Genomic DNA, 19,454 nt, shown 5'->3' with positions numbered 1-19,454 from the left:
TGGATTCTCTTTTGACGTTCTTCACTCCCAGAAGGCTTACCTATTTCAACATATCGACTTGGCAAGTCCCTCATTTCACTGGCGTGCCGCTCCTTCACTGAGCAGATCTAGAAAATAAATTCACAGGTTATTTTATTCAGGTGATGGAAAACTCTTCATAACATTTCATTCAATATATGATACTTTTGTTAAATTAGCCATGTAGCACTGAGAGGGAGTGCACATAATCTACTCAATGACTTAATGATAGAAATTAATTTCAATGACATATAGCAACCATTACTCATGTTCTCCAACATTATTCTTCAATAAAGTCTTATTCAAGGACAAAGAAAGAATGGAAACCATAATATCGTTTTAACATGTTTCCAATGACCCATTCTCTGCAACTCTACTTAGGGACTACTTCTGTCCTTGTCCAAATAAAGCTCTGGTGGAAGCACATAACCAAAAGCTCAGGGGCTAATCTGGATGACATTCACATTAGGGCTTGTGTTTCTGACTACATACCTATTTCACTGTTGCTAAGAAATACTTTGCATAAGTGGCATCAAGCTCTTCTCTCAAGTGTTTTTTTTTTTTTTCTCTCAAGTGTTTTAAAATTGAAAAAAAAGTGTTTTATAATCAGTGTTTTATATACTTTTAATCAGGGTTAGGCAAACTACAGCCTGTCCTTGACTGGTCTTTTTATGACCTGTAAACTACGAAGAGTTTTTTACATTTTGAAAGGAAGGAAGACAGAAAAAGAAAAATATTCAGGAGTAACAGTATATAGCCCACAAAGTCTAAAATACTTACTACTTGCTATAGAAAAAGTTGGCCAAACTCTCTTTTAAGTTATATGGATACAGTTTGGATATATACATGTGTTTGTACATTTATCTCTCTCTCTCTCACACACACACCAAACAACACATGTGTATTAACCATGGCTATTTTAGCATGACGAGACTATGGATAATTTGTTTTCTTTGTTATATTTTCTAAAATGAATATATTCTATTTTTTAATAAGACAACAAAAATTTACATAAGTTCTGCCATCAAGGTAAGACAATCTGAAGTTAAATACTGATTCTATACAACTTTCATCAGGGATCAGGTTTTTTTCCTTTTTTGTTAGATAACTATAAAACAACACAATAAATACTACTACCCTAAATTTAGCTACAGTATAGAAAATTCTAAAATACAGAAAAACCCAAAGAGAAAAAACAAACATTACCTACTGTCCCAGTACAAAGTGAATACATTAATAATCGTTTCTGTTTGGAAGCTACTTTTTTTTGTTTTTTTGGAAGCTACTTTCATTAACCCAACAATTACCATAAGTAACTTTATGTATTATTTAAATATTTTTCCACAGCACAATTCTTTAATGTATATAGTATTTCACTGCATGAGTGTACTGTAATTTTCTTACAATACCCTTTTAGACATCCAGTTTTTGCTTCTAACCAACCTGAAGGCATGATTCACGTACTTGGATAGAAGACATTTGGACTTTTGTTTCCCTAGGATAAATTCCTAGAAGCCGAACTAAGGATAGATGGGGATGTGACCTCACATCTGGTCTGTTTTGGTTTGGTCAGTACACATGCCCAAACTGCTGTCCAGTAGTGCGGGGACTACAAGACAGGTCCTGCTCTAACATAGGACTCGAACCCAATGCCGGGGGTGGGGTGGGTAGGAGCACTTGCTTAGAAGTGACTGGCAATTTTCTCCCAATATTGTTTTTTGTCTCCTGTCCATCTCAGACAATGTCCTGTCCACTTCCCCAATTTCCTTCTCCTTTTGTTAGACTTTTGATTCTTCTGTCCACACTTGCTAGGGAAACTACCTATCGACCACGCCCCACAGTGCCCAAGGGACAACTGTCTTAATGTGCTGATAAAAGCACATGAGTAGTGTCTCAAATGGTTTGAAGCAGAGTAACAGAAAGTAAGTGAACAACATTAAGCAGCACTCTGAGCGACTACTGGGCACCAATCCCGAGCTTTGGGAGAAACAGACATAGCTCTATCCTTAGAAAGGGTATGGGGCAGTGAGGAAGACACACAAGAAGTCCTTTTACTCAAGTGTGAAGGGCAAGTACAGAAGTACAAAGCAGTGGTGTCTACCAGCAGAGGAGGAAGGCTCCTTGGGAGAAGGGAACTCAGGCTGAGGCCGGACTGTTTCTCTGGCCCCGTGACAAGCTCTCTGAAAACTGGGACACATGGAAGTTCTGGCAGCTGGGCTCTTCTCTCCATCCCCCATCCCTCCCCAGTTCTGTGGTCTGAGCTCTATCCCACACCTGCCTCAGAGGGGCAACAGCAGCTGCTGGTGGAGGAAGAGTGAAATACTGCCCTAAGCTCGTGTCCCCCCTAAGAGCAGATCAATGATCTCCAGAGCCTTTATACTGATAGGCGGGTTCTCACCCATGAGCGCTAATGTGCTTCATCCAGCCGCCTCCCCCACTTCTCCACGGACCTGTCTAACGGGCATCTCAAGTGGACCCACACAAAAACATCTCCTGACTTGCCCTCTTAATGTGTTCCATTAGCAGCCTTGCCCACGTCAGGAAAAAGCAGCTTCGGTTCCCAGTTTCTCAGGTTAAAAGAGTCACCACTGTCTTCTGTCTTCTTCTTACATCCCACATTGAACCATCAATAAATATGACAGGGTCCACCCTCAAAATACACCCAGAATCCAGTCACTCCCCACAGCTCCACGAGGCTGACCGACGTGCCAGGAATTTTAGGGAGGTTCCTGCAGTAGCCTCCTACCCTATCTCCCATCTTTACGGACCCTTCATTGTTTGGCTCTATGAAAAACCAAGTTTGACTGTTTAAGTCTGCTGCTCAAAACCCTCTCTGCTGGCTTCCCATCTCACTCAAATTAAAAGCCAAAATTGGGGGGCGCCTGGGTGGCTCAGTTGGTTAGGTGACTACTTTCAGCTGGGGTCATGATCCTGGAGTCCCAGGATAGAGTCCTGCATTGGGAGTCGTGGGAGTCCCAGCTCGTTGGGGGAGTCTGCTTCTCCCTCTGACCTTCACCCCTCTCAGGCTCTCTCTCACCGTCTCTCTCAAATAAATAAATAAAATCTTAAAAAAAAAAAGCCAAAATTGGCACCAAGGCCAGTGAGCCCCTACATCATCTGCCCCTACACAACGCACCGCCCACCCTCCCTGCTCCTCCCTCAGGACTTCTAGCTCTCTCCTCCACACCTGCTCCACTCTGGTGATAACGGCTTTATATTCCACAAAGACATGCCAATCACACTGCTGCCTCAAGGATTTTGCCCTGGCCGCTACCCTTGCCAGCATCCCTCTGGCACAGAACTCCCTCTAGATCTCTGCCAAAGCACACGTACCTCGTGACAGATGTCTTCCCTTGATCGCTCTATATTACCTGGCACCCACCCCTGGCCCTTTCCCCATTTCCCTCTGTAAGTACCCTCCTTGCTATTTACCTCCATCTACGTGGCATATTCACTTGCTTGTCCGTCCTGCCCCACTAGAACATTGCCCAGTAGAACATTGCGGGAACTCGGTAAGTGCTTGCTGGCCGAGTGAATGAATGAATGAACAGCTCTGACGGCACACTTTGCTACACCCTGTGGCTGTCTCTCCAATAAGGCTGCTCTCTGAGAGGAAAGATTATGTCCTATCTTCTCTTCCCGCAGCAGAACACAGGGATTCTCAATTGAGAAGAAGTACCCGACGTACTACTAATTGAGTCTGAAGGAGAGGAATCCCCAATAAATACAAAGAAACATCTGACATGAAAAAATTTGCACACGAGTTGGGTCGTAATATGGGCACAGTGAAAGCATATTAGTTTCCCACAGCTGTTCTAACAGATTACCGCAAACTTGGCGGTTTAAAATAACAGAAATTTATCCTTTCCAACTTCTGAAGGCTAAAAGTCTAAAAGCAGTTTCACGGGGCCCAAATCAAGGTGTTGGCAGGGCTGTACTCCCCAGAGGCTCTAGAGAATCTGTATGCAACATGACACCTCCGCCTTCCGGTGGCTGCCAGCACAGCCTTGGCTGTGCGTGGTGCTCCAGTCTTGGCCTCTCCGCTCATGCTGCCTTCCCCTTTCCTGTGGGGAGCTCCTTCTTGAAGAATACTTGAGAGTGCATTTAGGGCCCACACAGATAATGCAGGACAATCTCCCCATCTCAAGATCCTTCACTAATTGTATTCTGTGCCATATAAAGAAACATTTATGGGCCGTGGGACTAGGATGTGCTATCTTTGTGGGCCACTATTCAGCTTAAGAAAGAAGGCCAAAAAAAAAAGAAAGAAGGCCATTTCCGGTGGCATTCAATAAACTTCTGTGTCCCTAAAGCTTAATTTTCCTTGTCTTTCACCAAAAGAAAAGAAAATTACAACTTTAAACAACAACAAAAAGCCACTTGGTCCATTTAAGGAAATTAAAAAAAATATCAAGAACCATTTATTGGATGAGTAACCACACAAATGTGATAAGGAGACTAGAGAATCACTTTTCGCTTTTTTTTTTTTACCCTAGACTCTTGGGCACGCCTTCCCTTCTGCTACCCTAAATATGAATCAGGTTATGTTCACTTGATACATGAAAACTATTAAAGAAAGGAGAACTAGAATCATAGCAACCTAAGGGCCAGGAGGACCTTACCTCAAGTTAACAATGCTTGTTTTGGTTAGTAAGCAGCACTGCATTAATAATTTTTGAGCGTTCCTTTTCCAGAGAAGAGTACATTTTAAATAACCATGTCTCTTTCAAGACTTCTCTAGAGTTTTGCGGCAAAATAATGACAACTGAGGTTTATGAATCACTACACGTCAGATTATGCTAAGCTCTTTGTAGGCATCACCTCACTCAATCCTCCCCGGAGCTCAGGACGTGAGAACAATCCATGGATGTGGATGAGGAGAGTCAGGCTTAGGCTCACACAGGAAGTATGTGTCAGACCTGTCTGACTCTAAAGCCTGGCTGTGCCACCAGACTGTCGCTGGGATACCGTCTTGTACTATTCTTAGCGATTTTTTGGTTTATTTTGTTTAGATTAAGCTATATATTTTTAAAGGGAAGTCAACAACTTTGGGTTCTGAAATACATAATACAAGACAAACACTGGTACACGAAAAATAAATGCGAGTGAGCTTTGGGCCCTCTTTTGTAGAATGGCTGAATTTCATTTACCCAGGCACACAAAGGACCAGAAGGCCGCATGCCACAAAACAGACCCTAATCTTATCAATAGAAGTCTGGGCCTCTGCTCCATCCAACTGTGACCAAGCAAGTGGGATGATTCGGTTTTAACATTCTTTTCCCATGATCATCAACTCTAATGAAGAAACTAAGGGGAATGGAGAGAACAATAAAGAATGGAAAACCCGACAAACCAATGAAAACAACCACACGTTCCATAAATAGCTAAGGTAGACCAGGCGGCAGCGGGAGATTTAAAGATCACAGGTGGCAGCAAGAAGAGCTCACAGAGTGTGTTTTGCACACAAAAGGGAAAGAAAGACCGTATCTCCAAATTTCTGCATATGAAAGGATGTGAGCATAAATATCACACACACGAATATTCAGAGAAGCCACTGAAGACCTCATATTCCTTCAGACCCTCCTCAGTGGATCTTTTAACAACATGGACTTATTATCAAAACAAGCAAACCACCTTGACCGAAGTCCCCCAGCCAATAATCAGCGTCACGCTGTCCTTCCAGCAGAGGCTGCACGGATACATATCTGGGCGAAGACTTATGTCATCCCGGGGCACGTTGGTGATTCTCTGCTTGGAGGTGATGTCAAAAATCTTCACACCCTGAAAAATACAAGAGCATTAAGTATCCTCTACTCAGGAGAAGGAAAGGAGAGGAAAACTTATTAACAGCCCCTGCCACACACCACCAATAACCAGCACCGGGAAATATTGACAGTGTTTATTGAGCACCGCTGGGAGCCATGCAGAAGAAAATGCTCCACTCCACACAAACCCTGTGAGAACCCACAACAAAAGAAAACCTCCACTCTTCTTTGGGGACGAAAGAGATTTTATTAGTAGATGGCATCAGGGGCTCAAACACAACACAAATGGGAAACGGGACAGATATCCACCATTGCATTTCGAAAATGACGGACAAGTAACATTTCTAATTGTACTGTTCCACTAAAAAAAATGGAGTTTTTTTTTTAGAAAAGCTTTGAATCTGACAAACCACTATGTGTAAAGAAAACTATACCTGACATTTTAAAGCACTGAAATGGAAACATCAAGCAAGCAGCTAACTAAAAATAAACCAAGAGTCCACAGGTTTGTTTACCCTTAACTGTGACCTGGGAGAAGTTAAGAAAAGTCCTGAATAGCAAGGTGGGTTCTGGGAGAATTCTACCATTTAAAACTGAATAGGACAAATTTACTAAACTATACCTTGAAATTCCAAAGGATAAGCCAGATGTCAAAAGCTAATTTTTAAAGTTTCTATTCAGCCTTTCTCATACTGAGTAAACTTTAAATAGAGTGCAACACCAAAAGTTATAATCTACTTTTTAAAAGGCAGGACTCTTTTTCACCTGTGATTATACAGGGAGTAAAATGAAATCAGCAATATCCTGTACTTGTTCCACAGCAACTATACTTGCCCTTGGCTAATAGGCAAATGGTATTTTCAATACCGCATTCCCAATGCAACCCTTCAATTATTAAGATGCCTTTTCATTTTCTTGGCTATTCTCCATGCCTCGGGTTTCTTACTCCAAAATAAAAGTCCAGAATATGTTGGGAATTACTCTATTATGAAAGCCAAAAGCAATCTAATCTCTTTAACCTCCCAGGTATGAGCGCAGTCGCCACTTGTATGTCTCAGAAAAGACCACCGCAGCCAGTGGCATCTTTCCCTTTGTCACAGCTCTCCCAATGTGTCCACTTTTCTGGCTCTGAAGAAGGATCAGGAAGATGAAGACGCGCTTTTACCATATTATTGGCCCAAGCAATCAGGTGGCCTCTCCACTTCACGCTCCTTATGTTCCCTTCTCCTTCGTGCAGAACAGAAGACTTCCATCTGCTCATCCAAGATCGTTCAAAGAGCAGCAACTAGGGACAAACACAAAGGATGTTTAGAAACTGAGAAGCATATATTAGGTTTCTTATCCCCCCCCCTTTTTTTTTTGCTGGTCCTCCGAATGTTGCAGTTACTACAAAGCCAGGCCACAAGATGGCACCAAAATACCAAAATTCATGGAGAAAAATTTGTCAGTCAAGATTTGTGTCACAGAAAGTTCTTTAAATGATTGCCCAGAAATTAATTTATTTTGTAACTGGGGAAATCAAAACTTTGTAATTTTTTTCCTTGAAAATAAAATACTAGTCACAGCTTAAACTGTAATAGTCAGAAGAAGCCTGTTTTTCATTTAACACGAGAAAAATAATTTTACAATGATGTTTGAACAGTAATTTATGTCATAAAATAAGATAAACTTGCTTTAGGATTAAACTTCTTTAAAAAGTTCATAGTTAGCCAGGGTCTTTATTTTAAAAGGAAGAATCTATTTAAAAAAAAAAAAAATTTGCTGGGGAGGGTGGTGCCTGGCTGGTTCAGTCAGTTGTGCATGAGACTCCTGATCTCAGGGTTTTAAGTTCGAGCCTCACACTGGGTGTAGAGACTGTTTAAAAATAAAATCTTTTAAAAAAAAATCTGCCAGATAAATTTTATTACCAAATGTAACTGGTTAAAATCTCTAAGACTAGTGAAGATGTAGTTCTAGTAATTCATGCATTATTAAGGATACACTATTTTTTCTTGATGTACCAAATTTAAATCCCTTAAGACATTTATATAACATAACATATATAATTTATATAATATATAATTTACAATATATAACTTCAGACATGTAATCTTGAAATATATGTTTATCTTTTAAAAGCAAGGCTAAGGATAGAGTTGATCACAGAACTGTAAAAATTCCTATCTTTAGAATAAATTTCAGTTTACCTTAGTGTATTTTGTGTCCTTTCCCACCCCTAAAGGGGAAAAATAGGTACCAGGAGAAAGAGAATAAATTCACATTTTATTTATATTTCTTGCAGATATTTCTCAGCAGCTAGGCTCCTATAGTCAAAAGGGGCAAACACAAGACAAACATGCACTAAAACCCTAAAATTAAGTGTCCACATTCACAAATACCCTGAGAATGGTCACTTTAAAATGACATAAACGTCTGAAGTTCTCTATTATCCATGAGAAGAATGGTGGCTTCACCGGGTCCATAGTAAAACTGGAGGGAGGGCTTTTACTGACGAGATGGTATCCTGTCTTCCCATCAGACAGATACAGGATATCCTCTTTGCTCTCAAAGATCTTCCCACCCATCTTGTCCCTTCCTAATCCAGGTTCTAAGTAAGAAATCACCACCACCACGCCTCCCTACTCCCAGTTAAAGACCCTTGGTCCATCCTCTGTTATTTTTCTTCTCCCTCCACCATGATGCAAAAAAAACGGAGCCAAGGAGGTCGCTGAATAGGTTCACTATTTTGTGACAGGGTAAGTCTGAAATCTGGGGAAGGAGGAGAAAGCCCGAGATTATCCTTCCTGCTACACATTCCACCACAGATGGGTAACTAAAAACAATTATATTAAACATGAGGAACTGATAAGATCACCATGTCTATCTTCCACCTGTGGCTTGGATCAGAGGGAGGGGTTTTCAGAAGCAGGCTGGCCCCAGAAGCACCCCATAACCACCTGCTAGGAGGAATGGCTGGCTGGGTACTGAGAAGGAAAGTGTGGTGTCACAAGGCATCAGATTCCTCTCCCTCCCATCCCCCCCAGAGATGACCAATGCTGTGTGAGAGGGGAACATTCCACACTTGTGCTAGGAAAACTAAATATGCCCCCCATTCTAAATGAAGATGTCTATAAACTATGACAGAAACAAGACCTCAGTGAAGGCCACGATTTAACTCATTACAAGAAAGAGCCCACCTGGGAAGTGGGTGGTAGGGCAGATGCCAACAAGCCCAAACACCTCACGCTCGGTGGCATGGCGGTGGAGGTAAGGGGCGGCGGGGCGGCATGGGAAAATCGCACTCAGGGACCCAGAGGGAGCGGTCAGCACGGGTAGTGTAACCCGAGTAGCCACTCACGCTGTCACTGGGCCACACAGCTTGGAAGGAGAAGAGAGGTCTGGGGGCACTGTGGTGGGTGCCCATCAGTGGCAGGCTGTGCCCTACTAGAGAACCTCAAACTGCCTCAGTAGATATAGCAAGCAGGCTCTTAACACGTCCACCAGTATTTACACCCTTTGGAAGCCACTTCCCCAACAGGCAATTGTGTTCCAACTCAGGCAGGAAGGAAAACACAGAACTTCCTTTTCCTACCATGTCCAGAGTAAAAGATTTGGACAAATCCTCACAAAATCTATGACATATTCACAGCAACTACAACTGTGAATACTGACTATAGACTTCTCCCAGTAAACAGGAACAAGAAAAAACACCAGCCATATGGAAGAATCCAGTATTTGAAAACAACAGGACTTGTCTAGGGAATAAGGGAAATCTCCCACTCCTGATTCCACATGAATGAGACCTTCCATCAAACAGACAAGAACTTGAAAAAATACTTATTCTTCTCAGGTGACAACAAAATTAAGCAAAGGAACACCAAAGGATAAGAAACACAGAGCAAAGCTGAAACTAAAAAACAAAACAGAACAAATAAACAAAAGAACTCTATACTCTCGAGTAAAAGAGGAAATCAAACTGTGACCAGAGCACTTGGAAAATGAGAACACAAATACTGCACATCTCAACTTTAGGGGATGCAGTCAAAGTTGTAAGCAGGGTAAGTCCGTAGCTCTAAAAGTCAGTAATGAGCAGAAATAGATCTGGGTGCACTAGCTACATGACAAAAACAAAAATTCCTTATTGAGATATATAAAAGGGGAGCTACATAAATGTACATTATGTTCCTGGATAATAAGACTCAAAATTCTCACCGAAGAGCCCAAGTTTTAGTAGTTAATCTGTGATTTTAATGGGAGCATAAAGAAAACCCCAAAGGAATTATTTATAGAACTTCCAAAATGTTATCAATTCATTTGAAGATATGTGAGAATAATAGGATTTTTTTTTTTTTTTTTAAATGAAGCGATTTGTGGCTGGAAGGCTGGGTGTTTTGTAAAATTGGTACTTGAAACAGTACAGCAATGGTTCTATGCAAGGAAGCAGGTGCCCTCAACTCACAGCCTTTCTGGAGAATCCTTTAGCACTGGGGAGTCAAAGCTTTAAAAATGACCCCAGAAGTCTGCGCCTAGATATTTATGCTCAGAAGTTATCAGACACGTGAGTACAGAAGTATGTAAAGTTACTGTAACAGCTAGAAATGGACTAACGACTGGGAAATGAGGGACTGAAGTGTGGCAGAGCTATGTCACCAAGAAGAGGATGTGTCCGTCTATAAATGATTCATACACATATGCTTATTTAATGTAAAATATGTTCAGGGCCACTAAATAAAAAAGCAGACTGCAAAATAGTATTAAATATGATGACCTTTAAAAAAATATGTGTATCCATATAGAAAAATCTGAAGGATACCTTATAAAGTAATTATAATTCTAGAAACAGGTGATAGGAGATTTATATATTATTTCTATTTCATGATTATTCTGCTTGGAACATGTGAATTATTTTTATGTTAACATATACAGAGCTCCAATTTTGATAATCAACATAACTTAAGAGAACAGTTGAAATAAAACAGTATCAATTCAATGAAACCTAGAGAAAGAAGGAATGTTTCAGTCATAATAAATATGTTAGAATTAATTCACATAAACTGTACCTACTTTTTAAGTAAAACGTTAACTTTAGAAAAATGTTAGTGAAGTCTTGTTGCAATTCCAACCAATACCCAAACTCAGTCCCGCTGAGCCTTTCTGCTGACGGTGGCTGGACCCAGCCTCCTTTGTTTCCTGCTCCAGCTCCACGGAAAACTTCCAGCAGAGGGCAGGAAGAAAAGGAGGGAGAGAAGAATTCTGAATTCAGCTGGTCTCAGGGTTGAGTCTGACCTTCCAGAGTTCTATTACAAAACAGCCTGTGTACCCTGCTCTGATATGGGATCAAGGAAGCTTCTTCCTTAATATTTGTATAGTACAGATGGCACACACCATCCTGTGGCACTGAGGAGTGCTCAAAAAAAAAAAAAAAAAAAACAAAAACAAAAATGGGGGGAAGCTGATATACTGTCTTCTGGAAAGGAAAACAAATTTTAACTAATTTACATTACAGTTTTAGACATGATTCGTGTTATTTTCTGTTTCTCAAATAGCAGCAGATTCAATCATTTTTCTTTTATATTTTGTGGATGAAAAAGAAGAAATGAAGTGTAAACAAATGGCCTTCAATATATTAGGGAAGCTAATTCTTTTGTAAGTCCTCCTAATTTCTCGGTTCTGTATACATTTTGGGGTCATGCTGGTTCTATCACGGGATAATGAATGCCACACTTTATCTTGCTCACTGGCACTCATATATTTACTTTTCATACCCCAACAGGCTGCAAATGCACGGGGGAAAGAAACCACATTGACTTTGCTCGACGCGCAAGGCACGATGAATAGGAGATACTGAACAGGCTTCCCCAGCCCTATCAGTCTCCTCCTTTCTGCCCTTGTCTATGAGCACCATGTGCCTGCTGCAGGAGGAGCTACCTCACACACCCAAGCCCGCCAGGTACTCAGCCCATCTTCAGTGAGTGATGTTCCTAAAGCTATTCTGGACATACTGGCATCGGCCCTGATCTCAAAAACCTAAGGAAAGGAACCCTACGGACTGACTGGTCCAATTACTACATCTTCGATGTGACGACATCCCTTGAGAAAGGGCTCATTTATATTGGCTCCCTGTCCTCCGCCTGAAATGTCGGTCCAGTTCCCTTTGCTCAGTGGCAGAGGAGATAATCTGTGCATCACAGATCACAGATCTGGGACGTGCTTTTAAGATCAGTCTTCCTCTATTCAGTTTAGCTGACTGCAGTTCCCTCATTTCGGGGATGCCACCTGGCCTCCCACTTGGCCCAAACGGTGATGATTTAAACTGGGTTTGTGCGCTGCTGACACAACCCCCATCACTGCCATGCCCTCTTCTCCTTTGCCTGCTTCTCTCCTCTCTGGTACCTCCCCCTGGTCCTTAAGGCACTTATTTATGCCTTCCCTCTCCACTCTACTTTCTTCCTTACTCATGAATCCTATTTCCCAATCCATACATAGCAGAAAACCTTAAATGTCGGAGAGTAATTATGGAAGCGTCGCCATTACTGTTTTTGGAAACTCTTCGAATACAACTAGGCAGCACCTCAGGACTCGATTTGCAGCATTCTGTGGGACCCTTGGTTTCACCCAGGAGGGAAAAGGACCAGACAATCCACTCTCCATTTGCTTTTTTAATCCTAATCTATGGGAAATCCAAGCAGAAACAAACTGCCTGGCAGGAATGCCAAGGAAAGTTCCGCTTCAGTGATTTAAGAAATGATAAGCTGCTCTTCTTACAAACAGTCTACACTAATTTAACTACAGCAGAACTATCTGCCTGTATTTCACTGACATTTAATAAAATCCATTTCTTTCTTCTAGTCATAAAACTGCCTAGAGACCTACTGAGCATGAATGTTCTACAAAGCATTTTAGAGGGTAAGTCACTGAGTGAACTACCTTTAAAAGCAACTGGTTAATTTATTTGGTTCATCTTCCACATCCCATAATATTGAATTGTCATTATCACAATACTGAGAGCAATTTAAGCTCAATGGGAGCTAAGTACATAGAGAGGAAAAACTGTTTCCAAGAGGTCTATTTTTTGTTGGAGAAAGTATTCTAGGGCTTTATTTCCCATAAATCCACATTCTGGCAGTCAGCACTCTTGGTACTTATATTTCAATGGGAGCCCTCACATCCTCAGCAATATACTTTATTCTCCTATGTTTTGTGCTGATAAATCTATCTAGTACTTTGCTACACTACAGAGTGGGAAGGATGCATATCCTAGAATCTTCCCCACATAGGGCGGGATTCCTTTTGGGCTGTAATAAAGCCACCGATTCTGGCAACATAACACCCATCATTACCCATCACCCACTCTTCCCTGATGGAGGAAAGGGAGGATGATTGGCCCCTTTTTAATCATCTTGTGGTCTTTCAAGTATATAAATCAATTGAGTCCTTCAGGCTTCCTACACACCAGCGGCACGGCTTGCTCTGAGGCAGACAGCGGTGTGGGGAAGAATGGCTGGGGTGGAGGAGAGCCCACAGGCGAGTCCTAGACGGCAGGTGTGTTACTGCAGGAAGGACCGAGGGGCTTGGAGAAAACAGACTCCATAAAGACAAAATACCAAATCCCAGAAGATGCTGGAGCTCGAGATAATAAAACTGAGAGATAAAGAAAGAAAAGGAAAACCCAGAACATTAGAACATGCCAAAGAGATGAAGGACATAATGACGGGCAGGACCTGGCACAGAAGGATTTAAACATCCAAAGTTGGAAAAGATTAGAAATGAAATCCAGGAAGTCCAGAAAGCAAGTGAGAAAAAATGAGCGAGCACAGAGAAGAGCTGGGATAGTGTTGGGGGCTGCTGACAACAGACAGGAGTCCTGGGTCTGGATGGAGGCAGAAGTGACCACAAAGAGGGAACGGCAGGTGTCTCTGTCTTGCTTCCCGTTTTAGCTCAGTACCAAAGTTTAACACACACAGCTTTTCCAAACACCATCCAGAAAGAACATAAAGCATGTAGAAAGAGAAAGAGAATTTCCTGAATGCAGCATTGCTTAAATTCAGGGTGATTTGCGGGATGAGTTATAATCCTTCAATCTCCTTCCCCTAGAGGTAATTTAACGTGTTTAAAAGAGGTTAAATACAGGTCCAAAACTGCTACCACAGTTAGTATCTGTACCCAGACGTATTTCCAGGGCTTGCTTGACAGACCACTTGCTTCTGAGCAATGTCTGAGTAAACACAACGCCAATGCAACGCAGCTTTTGGACAAAAGCCCTTGAAGTTAACCAATCCCGTGAAAACGCTTTGAAATTTGAGAAACACCCTACCGACATCAGGTAACAGTCAATTCAGTGACCAAGAATTCCAAGCTACAGGTTCAATGAGAACAAAAAGAAGCTAAACACTAGAGGTGACATGTAGGAGCACTTTCCTTTATATTAAAAACTAGTGATGACAGATAGAGATCTGTGTATCCACCTGCCCATCAATATGGGTTTAGCAGTTAACTGTGGCTACATGTGAGGGAGGCTCCTACTTAAACCAGCAATCTGCAATTTCTGCATATGCAAATACACAACTCCAACTATGATTTTAAAAGTAAACAAGGTATTCTGAAATAATTTTACCACTTAAAAAAAAAAAAACAACAAAAACTTCCGGGGCGCCTGGATGGCTCAGTGGGTTAAAGCCTCTGCCTTCGGCTCAGGTCATGATCCCAGGGTCCTGGGATCGAGCCCCGCATCGGGCTCTCTGCTCGGCAGGGAGCCTGCTTCCTCCTCTCTCTCTCTGCCTACTAGTGATCTCTGTCAAATAAATAAATAAAATCTTAAAAAAAAAAACAAAAACACAAAACTTCCATTATACGTCCCACAGACTTAACCGTGCTGGTGGTCAAGCCAAACACTTTGGGTCTGTTTTTTAATTTGCAACTGTTTAAGGATACATTTCCTGGGGCTGGTGTTAAGGTTGAAGCCATTTAGCAGCAGCATAAACACAAAAAAGTCATCTACTGGGTGATTAAACTTGAATTAATGCTCTGTGAGATGCATAAGGATCTCTAATTTTAAATACGCATAATCTCAATCACAGACGACTGGAAGCAGATCTTCACCTGGTGGGGATTATGAAAAACAAATATAAAAACTGCCAAGTCTTGAGGAACGTAAAAAGTCACCTGACCATAGAGGTTTATGTGTTAGAACAAGCACTTCACTCAATTGAGAGTAAAGCAGAAGGGGGAAAAAAATATAGAACAGGACACCGTCTGCAGAAGAAGCCAAGTCACATGAACTTGCCCTTCAGAGGGCACATTGTTCTGACCTTGACAGCCTCCATGCAAGTGGGAGAGCTGATGGTTTGAGGGCAGACGCACATGTATGTAGGAGCTTCTCCGTGTCCTCTTTTTACAGACTTCACTGTCTACTCTAAGTCTCATTATGACTCCTATGTAATGCCTCCCTGGGAACAGGAATAATTATTCCAGATTTAGCCAAAATTGGAGAAAAGGCTGCAGGCTATTCAGTAAGCAGCAATAATTTGTGCTCAAACTGACAATAAATATCAAATGGACAGTCTTCATTGTCCTGGCTTCTATGGTAATATTAAAAGCTGCCCCAAGCAAAGAATACAGTCAGACAAATCACAAAGGAAGATATATAAGTGGCCGGTAAATAAAAATGTTTGAAATTGCTAATAATTCAAAGAAGTTACAAAATAGAACAATGGACTATCCTTCTTTGTATATCAAAACTGGCAAAGAAAATGTGGAGAAACAGGTAGCCTCATACACAGCTGGTGTAAACTGGTATGTTTCCTCGAATGCAACTTACGTGGTGGTATGCATCTAAATCCTAAAAAATAATCAGGATCTCTAACTCAGTAATTCCAATCCTGGGAATCAGAGCTAGGGAAAAACTAAAAAGCACAGTGCCAGTTCATGCCCAAAGATTTCTAGCTTCGTTACAGCATGATTTATGATAACCAAAATCTGTAAACAACTTAATGGTCCAATACTAGGAGAATGGTAAGAAAAATCAAATAGATCAATAGGATGGAATATTATATAACCATTAAAAATGTCTGAATTAAGATTAGACTTCAACAGTGTAGGTAATTGCATGTGATTTACAATGTTAAGCAGAGATCCAAAATATTGAGGTTACTTTATACATTCTTTTATTATTGCCTTTTCTTATAAAAGTAACACAAGTTTCTTTTTTTTTTTTTTTAAGGATTTATTCATGTATTTGATAGTGTGCATGTGCAAGCACAAGCAGACTCAAGGTGGGGTTCCATCCCAGGACCCTGGGATCATGACCAGAACTGAAGGCAGAGGCTCAGCCAACTGAACCACCCAGGTGCCCCAGTAATGCATGTTTTCTTAAAAAAATAAAAAATTTTTAAAAGGGGGGGGGCAGAAAATGCCACGGAAGGCCACAAAGGACACTCGTTATCCTGCCCAGACATTGTTAAAGTTAATATTACTAATATTGCCAATAATTTCAGAGGTAATCTTTCACGAACATTTCTATATACATAATTATATTTCTACAAAAAAAAAAAGAAATCAGAGTACATATACACTTTTGTAAAGTACCTCAACACAAGCAATCTAGCAAATGTCGGGCCTTTTATTTGTTGCAACTGAGAAGGAGAAAAGCGGACAGCCAGGCCTTGGTGCTCTCTGGGTGAACATAAACAATTTTACGGAACACCAACATCAGACAAAACCTCGTGACCATGAAAGATCAGGACAAAAACAAGACCACTCCATAAGCATGTCTGAACACAGACAAAATAGGAACATTTTCCAAGCCACATAAATGATCAAATATCTCCCTATCCTGGCTAAAATGAGAGACTGCTGCTTCTTTACCAATGATATTTTTAGCCTTGATTCTTTCCTCCTCCTAGACAAGATTTATGAACATACCCAACTGTAGCATTACTCTTACTTCCTGAAAACTGAAAGGAAACAAACAATAGGGGAGCAAGTGCAAAGGCAAAGGAGGGCAAAATTACCCCACAGTGATACTACATACATATACATAGACATGTTCTTCCCCCTCAAAAGGCTTGGTAATATTTTATCTCATTTTCCTGCAAAATCACCATTCTGATTCATAGTCTAATGGACAAACTGCTTTCCACCAACAGCAGGCCACCCATCTACTTTTGGAAATATGCTGTATGCCATTCCTAAAATCCAGGTACTGTGTTCACAGCTCCTAGCGTGGACCCTGACACAAAGCTGTGTTCAAGAAGCAGAGATGTGGGCCAAACAGTCCTGTGAAATGCCTGTGATTCAGCTTGTATTGGTGACGACAACCTACAATACATGCAGCTAAGACACATTTGTTTTAATAGCCGTATCTTAAAAAAAGAAAAAAACCTCCCAAAGTTAATGACAGTATTATACATCTTTTATACAGGCAGACAACACCTCTCGGTGTTCATGACAGTCAAGGTATTAAACCCCACAAGAAAACACGAGGAGCAATCTGAAGCAAGCAATTATTCTTATACAGTCATTAACTACCCCAAATCCTTAACAAAAATCACAGCACTCTCAGCACGCAAAGGAAGACAGTTTCAGTAAGGAGCAAAGGATGGTTTGATTGCTCCAGGAAGATAGATGGTAAACTTGACGTCACAGAATTAGGGGGGAAGCTGCAAACAATATGGAAATATTACGTATGGAAAAGTGAGATGAACTCATGAAAGAAAAAAACCTATTGTCAAAAGGTTTTTGATGGATATGAAACAAGAGAGATCACTGAAGAAAACAAAGCTTCAATGACTCCATCTCAAAGACTCTGGGAATCCTACATGTTGATATCAAAAAAGCAATGAATATTTGAAACAAGTGAACCTGGTTTTGAAAGCAGTGAAGAATGCCTATTGACACTGAAATGATTTCTACTTTAAGAACTGGGTTTCTATTTTTAGCTTCAGCAAGTTCAGTAGGTACAGAAAAAGCCCGCCAGAATATACTTTTATGACACAGCTATTTCACGATTTGGTTTTTACATACCTAAAAAAAATGTTTGTGAAGGTTATACTTGTGTAGTACTTCTTATTAATGGTTTGTTTTTTTTTAATCAGTTTTGGTATGTGTAGAACATGAAATGAATTTCTAGTAATGGTACCACAATTTATAACACAGTACTTGAAGAAATGAAGGTATTTCTGTACAATGGCTCAACACCCAACTGTAAACTTGGATGTAAATTTGGTAGCTACCTATGGAGTAACACGTGACAAACATTTGCGTGTATAAAGCTGCTGCGCGACCCTCTGCAGAAACATCACCCCTGAGAGTCACTGGACAACAAACCGAGCAGGGTAACTGACAGTCAAATCCCTTTTGGCCCCAAGAATCCAGCTCCAACGTCAGCAGAAGATAGCAAACACGGAAGGAAGCACCTCTCCATGTTATGTTTAGTGGTTCACTGGGCTGTCGGGATTCTAGAAAGATCCATATTAGTACAAAAAGGCACTCTATTGAATCCCCTTCCAGAAAGGATGCAGAAGGCAATCTGGAAAGAGGGGGAAAAAAAAAAAGAACATACTCCGAATTTGCAGATCACTGTTGGAAACTTACAGAAGCTAGCTAATGCTACCACCTCTGTCCTTTGGGAAAAATCTGCCATGAGCCTTCAGCAAAGTGTTTCATCTCATTTCATGCACACAGACCCTTTCCTTGTTCTCTGACTGACATTTTCTAGCTTACAAAGCAATCTGTCCCTGTGGCCGGTCCCCTCATTCTATCCCACCACAACGCCAAACAGCTGACTATCTCGTTTCTAAAAATGAACCTGGCCGCAAACAGCATCGTGACAATTTAGTAATTTGTCAGAGTGGTAGAACCAACTATTATGAAGTGTATTTCAGAGTTCAAAGGTAAAGGTTGTAGGAAGCGAAGTTTATCTGCTGACAGAGAAAACTGAGCAATTAAAAAAAAAATCCAGGTAAGAACTGCTTGGCAGACTTATTTCTAAAATAGAAACCTCATTGTTATGTTCATGTATTAGAATTTTTGCCTCACAAGAGGTTACACTTAAAAAAAAAATCCATAGGGTCACATGTTTGAAAGCTCTCTCCAATAGCACTTTTAAGAGATGTGCTTTTTCTTTCTTTTTTTCTCTCCAACATGGAAACAAAACAGAATTTGGAATAAGCTTTTTATACTCATGTGTCAAGCAGGGGAGTCCATAAATCCAGCTACGGCATTCAACTACTGAGAAGTTACCTTGAAAACCTAAAATAAAAGTTTATGCCAAAGAGAACTACAGTCTCCTCTGCCTAGTCCCTGATGGATAAGGAGCTATCTCTAACCTAAAAAGCTGGAACCTTAAAAAGGAAATAACAACAAATGTGTCAAACTGCAGTCTTGAGTTTTTTCTGCTATGTTGCTGTTTTGCAGGGCTATTCTGAACTGTATGTTGTAATTACTTGAAAAAATGTTTTCACAGAAATCACATTTTTAATAAATTCAGAACAACTAAAATATTAAATTAGACATCTTTTATTTTTTCTTATAAATACCCCCATGTAGGACTTCCATTTTCCTCATTTCGCTTCTCTAGTCTCTGTGCTCCTTTCACCATTGTTTACAGAAGTTGACATATAATTCAAAGATTCATTTAACATCAGTCTAGGGAAGAGCAGTTTTCTTAAGGGTTAAAAATGCCTTTACTCCATA

General features: G+C 40.7%; 1 protein-coding gene across 3 annotated transcripts in view; it reads right to left on the bottom strand.

The window, feature by feature from the left end:
* The window catches only part of VPS41 (VPS41 subunit of HOPS complex), a 185,080-nt gene that overhangs the window by 76,051 nt on the left and 89,575 nt on the right, over positions 1-19,454 (bottom strand). For all 3 annotated transcript variants that reach the window (XM_046020128.1, XM_046020127.1, XM_046020126.1), the window contains exons 8-10: positions 6,949-7,068; positions 5,653-5,799; positions 41-107 (exon numbers count right to left, since the gene is read on the bottom strand). In XM_046020128.1, the coding sequence (XP_045876084.1) occupies positions 41-107; positions 5,653-5,799; positions 6,949-7,068 (334 nt within the window). The remainder of the gene's footprint in view (positions 1-40; positions 108-5,652; positions 5,800-6,948; positions 7,069-19,454) is intronic.

This window comes from Meles meles, chromosome 10, assembly GCF_922984935.1.
Source record: "Meles meles chromosome 10, mMelMel3.1 paternal haplotype, whole genome shotgun sequence".
In the NCBI taxonomy this organism is placed as follows: domain Eukaryota; kingdom Metazoa; phylum Chordata; class Mammalia; order Carnivora; family Mustelidae; genus Meles; species Meles meles.
Note: the sequence above shows the minus strand (reverse complement) of the source record. Positions and strands in the feature narration are given on the sequence as shown.